Source organism: Microtus oregoni, unplaced genomic scaffold (assembly GCF_018167655.1).
Source record: "Microtus oregoni isolate MIOR12 unplaced genomic scaffold, Mior012 000191F_ref0000080, whole genome shotgun sequence".
Lineage (NCBI taxonomy): Eukaryota > Metazoa > Chordata > Mammalia > Rodentia > Cricetidae > Microtus > Microtus oregoni.
Window position 1 is genome coordinate 159,491 of NW_024544850.1, and position 17,302 is coordinate 176,792.

Below are 17,302 nucleotides of genomic sequence, written 5' to 3' on the forward strand. Positions count from 1 at the left end.
CAGCACTTGGGAGGTAGAGGCAGGCAGGTGGATCTCTGAGTTTGAGGCTAATCTAGTCTGCAGAGCAAATTTCAGGACAGCTAGGGCTGTTACACAGAGAAATTCTGCTTCAAAAAGAAAAAAGAAAAAAAACACAAAAACAAACCAAATAAGACTAGCCAGGTACAATGGCTCACAACCGCACAACTATAATGGTAGCACTCAGGAATCTAAGGTGGAAGAACTGTCTTAAATTCAAGTCTAACCTAGGTTATATGGTGAGTTCCAGCCAAGCTTAGGTTACCAATGAGACCCTATCACAAAACAAAAATAAAACAAAGAGCATGATTTAAATGATTTAACTCTCTACTGAAATTCATTGTGATAACAGGCCTTATTCCTTGTTAACAGATGCAAAGGCCATCAAAGCTAGTAAAAATGCATGCCAAAGATAACTGCTTAAGTAAAAATTGAAATTATAGTCTAGTTTCAAAACTAAGAATCTTCGACACAAAAACAAATCATAACTTAAACAACTATGTTTCAAAAAGACAAGATTTAACTTGGAATGTAGCTCAGTGGTGAAGTGCTTTCTTAAAATATGTGAAGACATGGGTATAATCCCCACCCAGCATCATAAAAATCTAAATTTAAAAAAGACTCTGAAATTGTGAGGTTTGATTAAACAGTAATAACAAAAATGTGTTTTCATACCTTATATTCTTTCAGGGTTATGAATTTCTTAGGTTTGTGTTGTTCATGCTACCACTTTAGAATTTCCCAATTCTACTAACAATTTCTAAATGACTAAAGGTGAATCACAGGTAAACAGCATGTATTATGTACCTCAAGGGGCTCTGATTAGTCTAGCAGCTTTAAGAAAGATGCTGACATGAGAAATAAGCAGACCTGGATTCCAGTCTGGACAGTGCCACTTGTTCTGGAATAAGATCCCTACCTTTCTGAACTTGTTTTCTTACCTATATAATGAGGATAACTTTTGGACTCTATACCTATGTAGAAAGCACTTAGTGAACACAACCTGACAAACACACACATGCATATGCACAAAGCACTGTGTATGTGTGTGTGTGGGGGGGGTTGTGCGCGTGTCTGTTTCAGTGTTCCAATAAACAGTAGAGATGCCTTTGAGGAACTCAGGAAATCTGGAAACCTTGGCCAAGGGTGACTTCACAGAGCACTCAGTATAAATTGAGGCAGTGTGCTGAGCTGAGAGAAATTCAGAAGGGATTACAGGGAATGATAAGGCAGTAGAATAAACCTAATAATCCTAGTGATTTGGACAGAGCTAGAGGCCTTATTCAGATTCCTGAGATCCTATTAGGTAGAGCTCTTCTTCAATGAGAAACATTCTTTTGCTTCTTAAGATGTCATCGCTTATATCTGACAGCTACTACTCCAGGAAGAAGTTTCTTCCCAAAGCTTTATATAGGTGCTTATTTTCCTGATGATAGAAAAAAAAGGGTCCTGACAAAGAAAGATGCTACACTCATTAACAGTTAATCTTCATCAAACACACTAAAATCTTTAGGTCTGGGAGTTTAACGCTAACTGTATATAACCATAACCAAAGGATGAAAATTTAGGGAGAAGGGTCTAAATATGAGAAAATTAGTTTACTATATGTATATTCAGAGTTGCTAATGAAAACTCACTTCCTTAACTTTAGAGCAGCACTCTACTATAAAAATATAATCCAAATGACAAATGAAAGCCAAAAGATGCAAAATTTTACATGCCCTACTATCCACATTTTAAAAAGCACAAAAGGTCAAATTTTATTTTGATATATTTAACTCAATATATCCAAAGTGCAATTTCAATATGTAATCAATCTTAAAATTATTTAAGTCTAGGGATGTAGTTCAGTAGTAGAACACTTAGCTAGCTAGTATCCACTAAGGTCCTACGTTTAAAATTCTTAGTTCCAAAGTAAATTTGAGATAAACATCCTTTTTGTTGCATTTCAAAAAGATTTATTTTATGGGTATGGGTATTTTGCCTGAATGCATATCTATGTGCATCATGTGCATCCCTGGTGTCATGGAGCCCCTGGAGCTGGAGCTACAGACAGTAGTGAGCTGCCATGTGGGTGCTGGGAATTGAACCGGGTCCTCTAGAAGAGCACCCAGTACTCCTAACTGCTGAGTCATTTCTCCAATCCCACTTTTTGTTGTCTTAATCTTTGAACAGTGGAACTCAAGTCAGTTACACCTGATTTGGGTCATGCTGGAGACTGAATATAGTGCATACTAAGCTTATACTACAAACCGAAATCTCAGGCTCACTTCTTTATTAGGACTCTTTCAATTTTAACCCTTCATATAGTTTTAACTCCAATAAACCAAAGTATTCTACTTTTTCTTTAAGGAAAAAAAATTTATTACTCTAAACGAAACTGAATACAGAACAGAGTGAATAAAATTTTTGGTTTTGGTTTTAGTCACAGATATGAGCTGCTTGGAAACATAATACCAAAAAAAAAAAATGATGATTTTCTAAGCCTAATCAGAACAACTAAATGGTTTTCCGAGTTTTTCCTCTGGCATTATAGTATTTTCCTGTAATTGTTCATAAAAAAAAAAACAAGATGCTAAAATGTAGCTGTGTTAATAGGAAACAAGGAGTATAAAGAAACTAAATTAACAACACAAGGAAATAATCAGACACATCTAGAATACATCCAGAATGTGAAACACATTCTAGTCTTTCTCAAGAAAAAAAGAAAAAGAAAAGAAAGGTGGAGGTTGCTGTAGATGAAGAAAGCTTAGATATATATGATGGCCAAAAAGCAATGCAAAAACACTGGATTCTAGTAGATTTTGGAAGCAAATGCAAAAACTAGAATATGCATTAGCAATTTGATGATGGGCCTTAGTGTTACTGCTCCTAAGGTAAAAATAGTATTGTATTTAAATAAGAAAAATCCTTACTCATCAGAGAAATACAGTTAAGTATTTAAGAGTGAGGTATATTGATAATTACAAGTTACAAGTTATTTTCAAAAGCTAGAAAAGCAACAGCTACACATGATACAAGTGTTCATTACACCATTCATTCAACTTTTCATATATTTGAACATCCTTAAAACAAATGAGGAAAGGGAGAGGCAATTAAAAATTAAAACAAAGACAACCAAATATACTGTGCAAATCTTGATTAAATTTTAGTTCATGAAAAGCAACCAAAAAAGATACCTTTGAACTAACAGAAAATGACCTAGATGTTACATGATGCTAAAGAAATATTGTTAATTCTCTTGGGTACAACAATAGTATTTTGGTTATGTAGGATGATAGCCTTAATCTTGGGAGATGATACATGAAACAGTTAGGAATGAATGGTCACAATGCCTACAACATTCTTTTATTTTTTTTTTTGAAACCTGGTTTCTGTGTAGTTCTGGTATAATGGCCTTGAATTGAGAGATCTACCTACCTCTGCCTCCCAAGTGCTGGGATTAAAGGCATGTGCCACCACTGCCTGGCTCTACAACATTCATTGAGCCAGTTCAGGAAGGGAAAAAAGAACACATACTAAAGACTATACAATCTCTATCTAACAAATATGTTAACAGCTATTAACTTACATATTATGTTTGTTTTGGAGTGATCATTCTATTTTTTTCAACTTTTTTATAAAATTTACAACAGAAAATTTAAAACACATAAAAGCTAAAATAAGGCCATACCAACACTTCCTGCCAGATGTGGTACATGCATATAATTCCTGTACTTGAGAAGGCTGAGGCAGGAAGATTATCCTGAGTGTGAGGCCAACCTGGGTTCTATAACATGTTTAAGCCCAGCCTGGGATAGAGTAAAAAGCCTTACTTGAAGAAAAAAAATCCATTTTTATAAATTTCAGAAAATGGGGTAAAAACCACAAATCAAAAATAGTTATACTCCTTGTCCCTGGAGACTCTCTTACTAATAAGGAGCAGCATGGATTTAGCTTTACACTTTTATGCCCACTCTAGGACTAGGTATACATAACCAATGTTTGAGTTTAAAAAAAAAAAAAAAAAACGGCCTTGAAGGCCAACTGGCCCAGGTCTGAAAAAGCATGGAATAAAACTGGACTCGCTGAACACAGCGGACAATGAGAGCTGATGAGAACTCAAGAACAATGGCACTGGGTTTTGATCCTACTGCACTTACTGGCTTTGTGGGAGCCTAGGCAGTTTGGATGCTCACCTTACTAGACCTGGAAGGAGGTGGGTGGTCCTTGGACTTCCCACAGGGCAGGGAACCCTGATTGCTCTTTGGGCTGACGAGGGAGGGGGAGGGAAATGGGAGGCGGTGGTGGGGAGGAGGTAGAAATCTTTAATAAATAATTAATAAAAAAAGAATTAAACTCTTTTTATAAAGAAAAAAAAGGCCTTGAGCAAGGCAGGTGGTGGCGTGTGTCTTTAATCCCAGCACTGGGGAGGCAGAGGCAGGAAGATCTCTGTGAGTTCCAGGCCGGCCTGGTCTACAGAGTGAGTTCCAGGACAGGCTCCAAAGCTCCATAGAGAAACCCTGTATCGAAAAACCCAAAATAATAAATGGCCTTTGGCAGGGCAGTGGTGACGCTCACCTTTAATTCCAGCGTTCAGGAGTGAGGCAGAGGCAGGTAAATCTCTGTGAGTTAGAGGCCAGCCTGATCTACAGAGTAAGTTCCAGGACATCCAGGGCTACACAGAGAAACTATCTCGAAAAACCAAAAAGCAAAACAAAACAAAACAAAACAAATAAACAGGCCTTGTTTGGGACTTGCAAGAAAAATACATGGATACTATTTTCAAAGAGATTAAAATATAAAATACATGTCTAAATTCTTTGTTTTGAGACAGGGTCTCTCTATAGCTGGCCTCTGCCTAAGTGCTGGGATCAAAGGTGTATGCCACCATGCCAAACCATATCTAATATGTATTTGCCAACCAAATTCTCCCTAATAGTTTGTTTTTCAAGTTATATTTCTAGAGATAAGGCCTCTAATCTGCATAATTGAAGTGCATCTCAACATTTAAAAAGTCATAGATTGTTTTAATAAATCTCACACACTATTAAGGCAATCTTACTAGTATTATTCAAGTGAAAGATTTTTGTATTACAAAAAAAATGAAAAATTTCTTCTCAACTGGGTCTTAAGTTTACCTAAGAAAGTAATTTCAGAAAGAAGCCTTAATAATATTTTTATCATGAAAAAAAACCACACACTTAGCCAATGGTGATAACCATTGTTATGCGATAGGTGCAAAAGGAAATCAGCAAGTTCAATTGCTAGACAACCTACCCAACACTATATTTTAGCCACGATAACAATTGCCTACTTTGAAAACTGATCATTGAAATGCAGACTAGTCTAGCAGCTCAGCATTTACAAAGCATTAACTGCTCTCAGTTAACCATTATTCTGTCCCACAAGAGATGAAATTTTATTTTCTATTTCAGAAATACTTTCTACTTCAATCTCTAATTAAAATGCGGGGAGTAGGGGGCTCTGTTTTAGTAGTGAAAAAGCATCCTCATTTAATATATAAAGACAAAACATGAATCCCCAGGGAAAGAAAGCAATAAAAACAATAGTAAAGGTAGAAAAAAATCAAAACATAAGCAGCAAATGGTTTACATAGTTGATGTGGGGCTGGTTTTTACTGAACAAAAACAAGTATATTCTTTAGTTTCAATTATTTCTGCCATATTAATACATTCTAAGAATAAAGATAAAATTCCATAAAATTCTCTATTAACGATAATAACATTTCTACAGGAGCTAGTTCCAGGACAGGAACCAAAAAGCTACGGAGAAACCCTGTCTCGGAAAAAAAAAAGATAATGACATTTCATAGCAGTTCAGAAGGGAAAAAAAGAAAAACATGCCAGTCTGCTGAGTGTTATTCAAAGGCACGAATTTGTTTATTTTTCAAATGGCATAAACAAAGTTCCTTTTCAGAGATTATATTTTTCCACATGATCTGTTAGTAGCTAAAGCCGAGTATTTTAACATGAAGGGTGTCTGTCAAAGAAGTTTTGTGTGCTTTCTAGAAAGGAAAGATGCAAGAGGTAAACATAGCCCCAGAGGTAACCAAGTGATTAGAAACCAATTAAGTTAAGCAATTACTGAAGCTGCTCTCTCTCCTTTGGGCAAGAATGGATCACAAGTGAGACTCTGATATAAAAATGAAGATGCTTACAAAAAAGGCCAAGGCTGTTTTAGAGAAAGTATTTTAAAATAGAATTATTTACATGCTAAAATGTACACATGGATGCTTGATGAATATACATAGAGGATTTATGGTCTACTAATTTGGAAATGTCAAAATGTTTTTAGGCATATATACTATTTTCAGGGATAAATTTAGTTAGTATTCAACAGTGAAATGGGGAACAGAAATAAGTAAGAATATGGAAGACAATCACTCTGTGGCCTATTGGTCATCAAGAGCTATTTATATGTGCCCTTACTGCATTTTAAATAACAAAATGCATTTAATGTATATGTACCATGTAGAATTGTAACTGCCCCCAATGTCAATTCTAGCATGGATTATTTATATTAACTTTAAAAATCTTAACCCAGTTTATATTATAAAAAGCTAAAGCAAATTTGTAATATTTGTATCACATTGTAAGCCAACCTTAAAAGTATTTCAAAAGTGGAACTATTCTACTACCTACCTGGTTCACCCTTCACTCACAAAATGTATTTTAAAAACAACTAAATACATAAGCTATAATAAAGTCAGCTTCTTATATATAAAATATTTTTATAAAACTACTTTGACTCCTAACCAACTCTGGGAATCTCATCTATAACAACATCTTTAACTAAATGAGGAGTCCTGTCTACTGTTTTCAAATGCACCAACCTTCTCAAAAATGCTGGATGGAGTCATCAAACAAAACCTGATGTTCTGAATGATGGTATCTGTATGTCTCCATCGTCGTGTATCATGTCTCAGCCAAGATTGCACAGCCTCGTATAGCTCAATTTCTGGAAACCTGCTCAGATGATCATTATCCAGATAAGACATGAGCTTCTCAAAGCTCAGATAGGACAGGAAGTCAGGCCTGGACATGAGTGGCACAAAGTTGTCTAGCAGAAAAGCGTCCAGCTTCTCCCTGACTCCCTCGATGTTAACACCGAAATCATCTAAGAGTCTCATAATTTCTGCACAATTTTCTAGGCAGATTTTGGCTAATAAGAAAGAACAGCAGAACTTCACCACTTCTATAAGCTGAACATACATTGCCGCCTGAAGGATTTCATGAACAGTATTCATACTCAGTTCTATAGTTCCATAATACATAAACTGAAGAACGTGGCTGAAACCGGTAGCTGTTAGACCTTTTAAATGAATTTTGTTCTGATCTCGTTCCCTCATGTCTGCAGTGAACATAATTCTGAAGTAATCACTTTGGGTGGCCAAGAGTGCTTTATGGGCCTGGAACTGATGATCTTCAATAACAAGAGTGACATCGAGAAGCAATCCCTCCTCATACAGTGCTCTGAACCCAGCAGAGACACTGGTGTCATGGAGAGAAGAACAGAAACCTTCCACGTCCCCTGCCATGAATCACCTGGAAAAAAGTAATTAAAGAAAATGGTATTAATCATGACAATGCATTCAGAAGGTATTAAGAGCTGTAACAGTTTTTATAATATCTTAGGTCTACTGGAACAGTCTCAAAAGTGTACAAACCCTTAGAGAGAAGGCAATCTTCTATGAAAGCTTCCAAGCTAATACTTTTGGGTTCCTACCTGGGGAAGAGACTCTACTAAAGATTAATCAATCAAGCAACAGTAACCTATTAACTTACAAACAACACACACCCATCTGACTTACTTTACATAATCCATCAAATATACACATGTTCCAAAACTAGGAATACAAAAGATTTCATATGCAAGTATGTAGTTAAGGAAAAGCAAAAAAAAAAAAAAAAAAAAAACAGAAAATAAATTATATCCAGAAAAAAACCAAACTTGAAAATTCCTAGAAATTCACCCAAAGAAAGTAATTAGATAAACATGCCAAGTTGTACAGATAAAATTCTTCTTCCTAGGATTTATAATAAACTATTATAAAGTATCTGGCACAGTAACATGCATTTGCAGTTATAGCTCCTCAAGAGGCTGGAAGAAAAACATCACTCAAATCCAGAGTTCCAGGCCAGCCTGGGCATGATGAAGGAAGGAGAAAAGGAGAAGGGAGAGGAGAGGAAGAACAGAGGGAGAGTGATAAACAAAGCTTGCTGAAAATTCAAAGTCAGCCTGAGTTACACAGCAAGTTCCAGACCAGCTCCTGTCTTGAGCTACAAAGACAGACCGTCCTTGTCAACAAAAAATACACAAAAGCTTGACACTTGTGGGACATGTGGCACTCGGGAAACAGAGGCATTAAGTTCTGGCCAGCTAGGGGTACATAACAAGATACTATGTAAAACAAAAACAAGTCTGACAACAGATTAGTAAATAAATATGGTACAGTCTTATGGTAGATTACTTTAATAGATAAGAGTGGTGGTAGAAATCTGCTTATTCTGACAAAGGATGTTTATTAGCTGCTACCACGATATACTGAGTATAGCTTCAAAAATAAAATATATATGTATTTGTTCAGATGAGGAAAAAGTCTGGAAGAACATATACTAAAATGATGAACCTAGGTAGTAAGTTTTAAGAGACATTTTTCTTCTATACTTACCTTATTAACCTCATTTTGAAAACAGATGAATGCTTTTATATCTAAAATATATAATTTTTAAAGGAAACAAATTTCCACATAGCTAAGAAATAAACCCAGGCATGGTGGTGAATGTCTTTATTCCCAGCACTTGGAAGGCAGACAGAGGCAGGTGGATCTCTGTGAGTTCAAGGCCAGCTACAGAGTGAGACCTGGCCTATAAAATGAGTTCCAGGACAGCTAGGGATGCTACTCAGAGGAAAGGAAATCTCAAAGAAAGGGAGGGAGGGAGGGAAAAAATTAAGCTAACACGATACAATTAAAATCAGATATGAGGTAGAGGCTGGGCATGGAGGCATGTCTTTAATCCCAACACTCAAGGAACTAGAGGCAGGTGGATCTTAATTCAAGATCAGTCATGCCTACACATCAACTTCCAAACTATCCAGAGCTACACAATGAGACTTTGTCTCAAAACACAAGAAAAAAACAACCAAATTCGATCTATGGCAAGAGGCATAGCTTAGAGGTAGAGTGCATATTTAATATGCAAGCCCTGGGTTCAATTCCAAGTATTACAAAAATATAAAAATAAACTAGGTCCAAGCAAAAAGTAAATTTAGTCGATTCTGCTTATGAACTGAAGTAATTTTCTTCCCACTAGCATCCACCTCATGTCATCTTCTATCTTGTTCTTTTCTTTGCATGCTCACATAGCTCCTAGCTTCCTCTCTAAGGATTTCTACATTCGTAAATGCCTTTACAATTCTTTCCACTGTGCCCTGTAGAACCTTGAATTACGCATAAACTTCCTTACATGCACATGTTGGTCCAAAGTTCCTTCTCCATCCTTACTGAAATATTTTTCCTCAAATTCCCACCTTCCAGACTTCATGCTTCTATTCCCACCTTCACCCATCCTATTAAAAATACTCTTCCAAGGCATACAGATATTTTTAATCCTTTCCTTAACTTCCTACCATCCTTTTCCTAAATAAAACTCAGAATTTTTTTATAATATAAAAATCCATCCTCTGTTATCTCTTATTACACACCTCTTGATCAATCACTTTCCCACATAACTGGCACCTCGCTGAGTTATATGTCCCCATTCAGCATTCATAAAAGACAATCCACACAAAAAATGAGTCATAGTTCCTCCAAATATTCCTTAACTTCTATATACCCTCCCTTATTCCATTGCAAATCCTTAAGATGTGCCCTTATCCAGAACTAGTACACATCTGAAATCCAAACTATCAACTTCCTAATTAACACTGCTCCTTTTAAAGAAAGAAACCGGAGGCAGGCAGTGGTGCGCGCCTTTAATCCCAGTACTCAGGAGGCAGAGGCAGGCGGATCTCTGTGAGTTCCAGACCAGCCTGGTCTACAAGAGCTAGTTCCAGGACAGCTAGGGCTGTTACACAGCGAAACCCTATCTCAGGGGGGAAAAGAAGGCCAGGTGATGGTGGTGCACGACTTTAGTCCCAGCCCTTGCGAGGCAGAGGCAGGTGGATCTCTGTGAGTTCGAAGCCAGCCTGGTCTACAAGAGCTAGTTCCAGGACAGGAACCAAAAGCCACAGAGAAACCCTGTTTCAAAAAAAAGAAAAAAGGAAAAGAGAGAGAGAGAGAGAGAGAGAGAGAGAGAAACCAAATAACCCAAGACAGACAAAGACTCAGACATCTTGCTTTACAAGTATAGGATCATAAGCCTCTATCACCACAGCTAGAGGCAATTCTTCCTCTTCACTTGTCATATCATATCTTAACTTTATCACTCTTTTTGCATCTTACACTTTCCCATGCCAGATCAACAACTCCTGTCAGGGCTTCCATTTTTCTTGCCTCTTTGTCCCACTAAACAAAAACCATACTGATCTGTCTTTTACTCTTAAGTGTCTGTGGAGAGTTATTTCTTTTTTTATTTTGCTTGTTTTTTGTTTTCTTTTTTTTAAAGATTTATTTATTCATTATGTATACAGTGTTTTGCAGGCCAGAAGAGGACACCAAATCTTACTACAGATGGTTGTGAGCCACCATGTGGTTGCTGGGAATTGAACTCAGGACCTCTGGAACAGTAGGCAGTGCTCTTAACTGTTGAGCCATCTCTCCAGTCCCTGTTTTTTGTTTTTCAACACAGGGTTTCTCTGTGTAGCTTTGGAGCCTGTCCTGGAACTCACTCTGTAGCTGGCTTTGAACTCACAGAGATCCATCTGCCTCTGCCACCCAAGTGCTGGGATTAAAGATGTGCGCCACCATGGCCATTCCCCACTGGTGAGTATTGATACACAATCACAATATGTTACCAAACTAAACATAACTGGTATGGACTAACCTCTGGAATATTATATCCATTGGAGGAGGGGTGATTTTGAGACAGGGTTTCAAGAGTCTCACTCTACAGTCCAGGCTGGCCTTGAACTCATAATATCTTCCTGTCTCAGACTCCCAAATCCTTCTCCACATAGTTAAGAAATGAAGCCAGGCATGGTATCGCACACCTTTTGTCCCAGGACTCAGGAGGCAGAGGCAGATGGGTCTCTGTGAGTTTGAGGCCAGTCAGGTTTACAAAGGAGTTCCAGGACAGCCAGGACTGTCACACAGAAAAACCCTGTCTCTGTATTCTGGAGAATTACAGATATACACCATATTCCCCCACAATATAGCCACTTTGAAAACAGTTTAGAATGTCTCATGATTTATAATTATATGTTTGAGCTATCTGCTGAAACATTACCTACACATCAGGCTTGAAGAACATATTCAAAGATGTAGCAGCCAACATCTGAGGCTCTGAAACACTGCCAAGTGACAATGCTGGGACCCAATCTCAATTTTTTCGTCTGCTTGGGTGTTTTGAACAAGATCCCTTCCAATGGAGCAATTGGCAACATATCTGACTCCTGTCACCTGCCCTATCTTCTCCTTCTAGAGACAACACCTGCCAATTTCACTGTTCTATTACCATAGTTTCCCTTTTATTTACTGAAAGGAAAAACACCAGTTTGCCAGGCACATTATATATGGATGTATGTGCCAATCAGGAAACCTCTCTGTACGCTGGATATGGTTAAGGAGGAAAAGGCAGTGCTCAAGACACACTAAGGCATCAATCCCCCACTTTCATGAGGAGATGATCATTAGATTTCCTACTGCTTCAATATGTTGTTTTAGCTTCTTGACTTTTTAACCTGTTTAATCAGTATTGAACCCAGCCTGAGCTCATGGAACAAAAGAATGTGAATAAGAAAAAAGTCTGAACTAGGTATGGTGACATATACCTGTAATCTCAGCAGAAGCAAAAGGAGGAGGGCCAGTAGTTCAAAGTCATCCTTAGCTACAAACCAAGTTCAAAACTAGTCTTGGTTACAACAGATCCTGACTCTTAAGAAAAAAAAAAGTCTAAGCCGGGCAGTGGTGGCGCACGCCTTTAATCCCAGAATTCAGGAGGCAGAGGCAGGCGGATCTCTGTGAGTTTGAGGCCAGTCTGGACAGGCACCAAAAACTACAGAGAAACCCTATCTCGAAAATAAAAAAAAAAAGGCTGAAAGAATAATATATTAAAATATTTAAAAATGGTTTTCTTGGCATGGTGGTGTGTCAGGCAGTTCCACTAACTGCTAATCTATTTTGCAATATAACTGTGATCAAAAGGTATCACTGCTTTTACAAAAACCTTTTAACAAAATCTTTAAAGTCTCTAATTGCCTGGTCTCTGTTTTCCTAAATTCTTCTGCAGCATGACTTAGGCCATTGGCTCATGGCTGTCAGCACATTACTCTGAATCTCTTCTTATGCTACTCATTCTTCATTCTCATTCATGGGGTCATTTTTCTCAAAGTAACCCCTTGAGCACTGGTGTCATCCGCAGATCAGCTCTTGCCCTATTTCTCTCATCTAAACACTGTATCTTTCTAAACAATCTCACCTAAACCTATGATTTTGAAGGTCTACTTTCACCAATATCTTGACAATCTTTCTGTATCTCAATCCTTACTCCACTCTGTCATATAATAAACCAATTGTAGCCGGGCGGTGGTGGCGCACGCCTTTAATCCCAGCACTCGGGAGGCAGAGGCAGGCGGATCTCTGTGAATTCGAGACCAGCCTGGTCTACAAGAGCTAGTTCCAGGACAGGCTCCAAAACCACAGAGAAACCCTGTCTCGAAAAACAAAAAAAAAAAAAAATTAAAAAAAAAAAAATAAACCAATTGCATAGCAGACACTTCTGTACACTCTATTTGAGATGGTATCATTTTGTGACTTCAAAATTAATATATCTAAAACAGAATCCTAATCCTATCCTCCCCTACTCCGTTTTTTTTCTTTTATATCTTCCATCTTATCAAAAGACATATTGCAGGTGCCCCCTAACTCCCATGTCTTTTTTTTTTCTGAGTCAAGGTCATACTTTATAGCCCAGACTGGCCTGAAACTCATTATGTACTCCAAACTGGCCTTAAGTTCACAGTAATTCTCTTGTTTCAGCCTCCCCAGAGAGCTATGGTTATAAGCATGGACTTCTATGCTCAACTCTTTAAGGCCTATTGATTCTACCACATTAAATATTCACTAATCAAAGGTAGCAAAAGTATGCACTAAATGAAATTAATATAAAAATATTTATTTAGTATGCCATTAATTAAAAATTACACAAATTTAACCAGATTTTTATTTTTAGGCAGGGTCTTACTATACAGACCTAGCTGGCCTGGATCTCATTATGTAAACCAGGCTAGTCTTGAACCTGCCTCTGCCTCCTGGTTGAACATGGCTACGCAGTAAGACCTTATCCAAAAATTAAAAACAGACAAAAATAATCTTTAAAAATATTTAGCTGGGCAGTGGTAGCACACACCTTTAATCCAAGCTCTTGGGAGGCAGAGGCAGGCAGATCTCTTCTGTGAGTTTGAGGCCAGCCTGGTCTACAAGAGCTAGCTCCTGTAGGCTCCAAAGCTACAGAGAAACCCTGTCTCAAAAAACAAAAACAAACAAAAATTTTACAAAAACTTTTTGAGACAGGGTCTCTTTGTAGCCTCAGTTGTCCTGAAGCTTGCTACATAGACCAGGCTGGCATCAAAGTCGCAGAGAGCCTCCTGCCTCTCAAAAGCTGGGGATTAAAGGTATGCACCATGCCTGGCTAAAATAGTTTATGTGAAGTTTTGTTTGAAAAATATAGAACAACAGAAGGCTATCCTTTTTTTAAAAAATGAAATGTTTATTTATTTATTATTTGTATAGTGTTCGGCCTGCATGTATTCCTGCAGGCCAGAGGAGGGCACCAGCTCTCATTACAGATGGTTGCAAGCCACCATGTGGTTGCTGGGAATTGAACTCAGGACCTTTGGAAGAGCAGGCACTGCTCTTAATCACTGAGTCATTTCTCTAGCCCCAGAAGGCTATCTTTTAAGTGTGCAGGGGGGTGTTCTAGACAATGTAATATCAGAACTTTTAATTTGCATATTAAAGATTAAAGTGAGCAGGTAAAGTGCATACTTATAATTCTAGCGTTCAGAGGGCTGAGGCAAGAGTTTGAGCTTTGTCTAGTTACCACAGAAGGTTCAAGGCAAACCTAGGCTACTTACTAATATAATTCATCAATTTTGTCTTATCTGAATATATTTGTTGTTGTTGTTTTGAGATAGGTTTTTCTCTGTATTGCTCTAGTTGTCCTAGAACTCACTCTGTAGACCAGATGGCCTCAAACTCAGAGACCTGCCTGCCTCTGCCTCCCAAGTACTGGGCTCAATGGTATATGCAACCCTGCTAACCTTTTCTGAATCATTTAAAAAAGTTTATTAGCCCAGAAGTTTCAAGTAATAGAAGGTATATGTACAAAAATAAAATACTAGGAACAAAAGTAACCTCAAAGAAAACAGTGTCTGGACAATCACTGATTAGTAGAAGGCTACCACTACACTAATTTTCAAGTAAAACACAATAACAAATTAAGCTGGATGAAAATTCTGGTCTTTCCTTACTTTCTCAGGGTTATGTTTACCAAATATCACTTTCATCAATATACACCAGTCACATTCAATGAGAATTTAACAACAGAAGCCATTACCATTCATATACTATGGCTAGACTGTTTCTGTTATTGGCATTGCCTAAATTATTATATATTTTACTTCCTATCAGAGAGATCATCTTTAAAGGCTAGAGTTCAGTGCTTGCTTACCATGCACAAAGTCCTAATATCAATCTTCAACACTGCTTAAAAATTAAGAAAGGAAAAAATGATCCAGTGTATGCAATAGTTACTACTATATAAAAAGATTTCAAAAAATGTTCACCATTATGAAAAACATTATTTAAATGGAAAAAGACCCTTTTTCAAGGTTCATTTATTTTATGTGTATGAGTGTTGTGCCTGCACAAATATATGTATGTGCATCATGAACATGGCTGGTTCAGAAGAAGGCACTAGATAGGTGGAATTGAAGTTACAGATGTTTGTGATCCACCATGTGGGTTTTAGGAATCAATTTAACTTTCTGCAAGAGCAACAAGTGCTCTTAATCACTGAACCACCTCTCCAGCCTCTAAAAGAAAATTTTTGTTTGTTTTGGTTTTTTTGAGACAGTATTTCTCAGTAGCTATGGAGCCAGTCCTAGAACTTGCTCTGAGACCAGGCTGGCCTCAAGTTCACAGAGATCTGCCTGCCTCTGCCTCCCAAGTGCTGGGATTAAAGGCATGTGTCACCACTGCCTGTCTCAAAATGAAAAATTTTAAAGTAGATATGTGGACTGCAACACGACTCAGTATGTGCAAGGCCCCAGAGTCAATCCCTTTCCTGGGTTCAATCCCTATGCACCAAAAATAAGAGGCATTACACTTTCTTTGGGGGGCATTTTTTGTTTTGTCAGGCTATGCACTTCAGGCCTGTCTCAAGTTTATTGTCCCCTTGGAAAAGATACTAAAAAGTAATCCAGGCCCACATGTGGATTTCCCCTATAATCCCAGCTACTTGGAAAGTTGCAGACCATTCTGGCCTATAGTGTGATACTTTGTCTCAAAAAAAAGGAATCAAGGAGACTGTAGAGATGGCTCAGCAAAGAGTACTGTATGCTCTTCCTACCTGAGTTCAATTCCCAGCAACCATATGAAGGCTCACAACCATCTGTAATGAAATCTGGTACCCTCTTCTTACCTGCAGGCATATGTGCAGGCAGAACACTGTGTACATAATAAATAAATAATTCTTTAAAGAAAGTAATCAAAACAGCTAACTATGGCAGAAATATCATATGGCAATGAAGCAATAGGAAACTTCCTGGTAAAAAAGAAAAAAGAAAAAAAAATCACTGAAGACATAAGCAGGTTACCTGTCTCGAGTGCTGGGGTACTGGGTACCTTCTTGCCAAGCCTGTCTAGAATTCCTAGCAGGGGCTGGAGAGATGGCTCAGCTGTTAAAGGCTAGGCTCACAACCAAAAATATTAAGAGTTCGGTTCCCAGCACCCACGGCTGTCTCTCCAGCCACGTAGAATTCCTAGCAGGTAAACTTCACTTTGGTTCTAGCCCCAGTCCCACATGGTCAGACCCACCTGAGAAATATGAACCAAGATGAATACCACTTTGTCAAGAAATCTGGAAAGGCAAGGGACAGGAAAAAGGGAAAAAGGAGTGTACATTGACTATGTATGACTAGAATCAAAACATGTTAAAGAGCAGCCGTGGGCATCCACTTGTAGCCTAATTATCACTGAAAAGCAGTCAACTAAGAAAGAAGGCCTAGACAAGAGTACAAAGAGTGCTTTCCCAGTCCCCAGATCTAAAAGGAATCTTTATGTTCTTGAAATAAAGTTTTACTTTTTATTACCTGGGCTGATTTCTACTTACAGCCAAGGGTCCTAAGTAAGTCTTAGCACAGAAATACCTGTTAGTTACTTAAGATTTCTTATCATTCTGTCTCTGTAAAAAATGAAAGCATTAGACAATATCTGAACTTTTGAGGCATAATACTCCCATTTGTTTTTCTGCTTTTTATATGACTGTATAGATATGCAATGCTCTTACATACATATTAAAACTAAAGCTAAACCAGGCAGTGGTGGCGCATGCCTTTAATTCCAGCACTCGGGAGGCAGAGGCAGGTGGATTTCTGTGAGTTTCAGGCCAGCCTGGTCTATGTAGAGAATTCCAGGAGAGCCAAATTTGTTACAGAGAGACTCTGTCTCGAAAATCCAAAACCCAAACCCAAAACCCAACAAACTAAAGCTGGGCAGGGGTGGTCACACCTTTAATTTTAGGACTTAGAGACAGAGGTGATCTCTGAGTTCGAGGCCAGCCTGGTTTACAAAGCAAGTTCTTGGACAACCAAGGCTACACAGAGAAGCCAGATCTTGAAAAACAAAATAAATGAATGAATAAATAAACTATAGCTACTTTTAAAGTTCCACCAATACTTTTATCAAGTCTATCTGATCTAAATTAACTTCTAAAGTAATTTCTGACAGCTGGGGCATATGCATTAGTTTTTTTCCACCTAGGAAACTCAATGAACTTTTCAAATAAGACCAACAGCATTAGGATCAGTAACTTACACTTTTATGGAAAGCATGTATAGAAACAGAAAACCATAAAATACTCCATGATGAACTGATAACACCATACAGTCTCTCAATGAA

General features: G+C 37.9%; 1 protein-coding gene across 2 annotated transcripts in view; it reads right to left on the reverse strand.

Moving 5' to 3' along the window:
* The window catches only part of LOC121445438 (kelch-like protein 15), a 41,434-nt gene that overhangs the window by 14,078 nt on the left and 10,054 nt on the right, over positions 1 to 17,302 (reverse strand). The window contains exons 1-2 of one of the 2 annotated variants that reach the window (XM_041647580.1): positions 7,688 to 7,818; positions 6,854 to 7,565 (exon numbers count right to left, since the gene is read on the reverse strand). In XM_041647580.1, the coding sequence (XP_041503514.1) occupies positions 6,854 to 7,558 (705 nt within the window). In that variant the 5' untranslated portion in view covers positions 7,559 to 7,565; positions 7,688 to 7,818. Of the gene's footprint in view, positions 1 to 6,853; positions 7,566 to 7,687; positions 7,819 to 17,302 lie in introns of those variants that run through there. The other variant, XM_041647578.1, reaches the window with a different exon arrangement.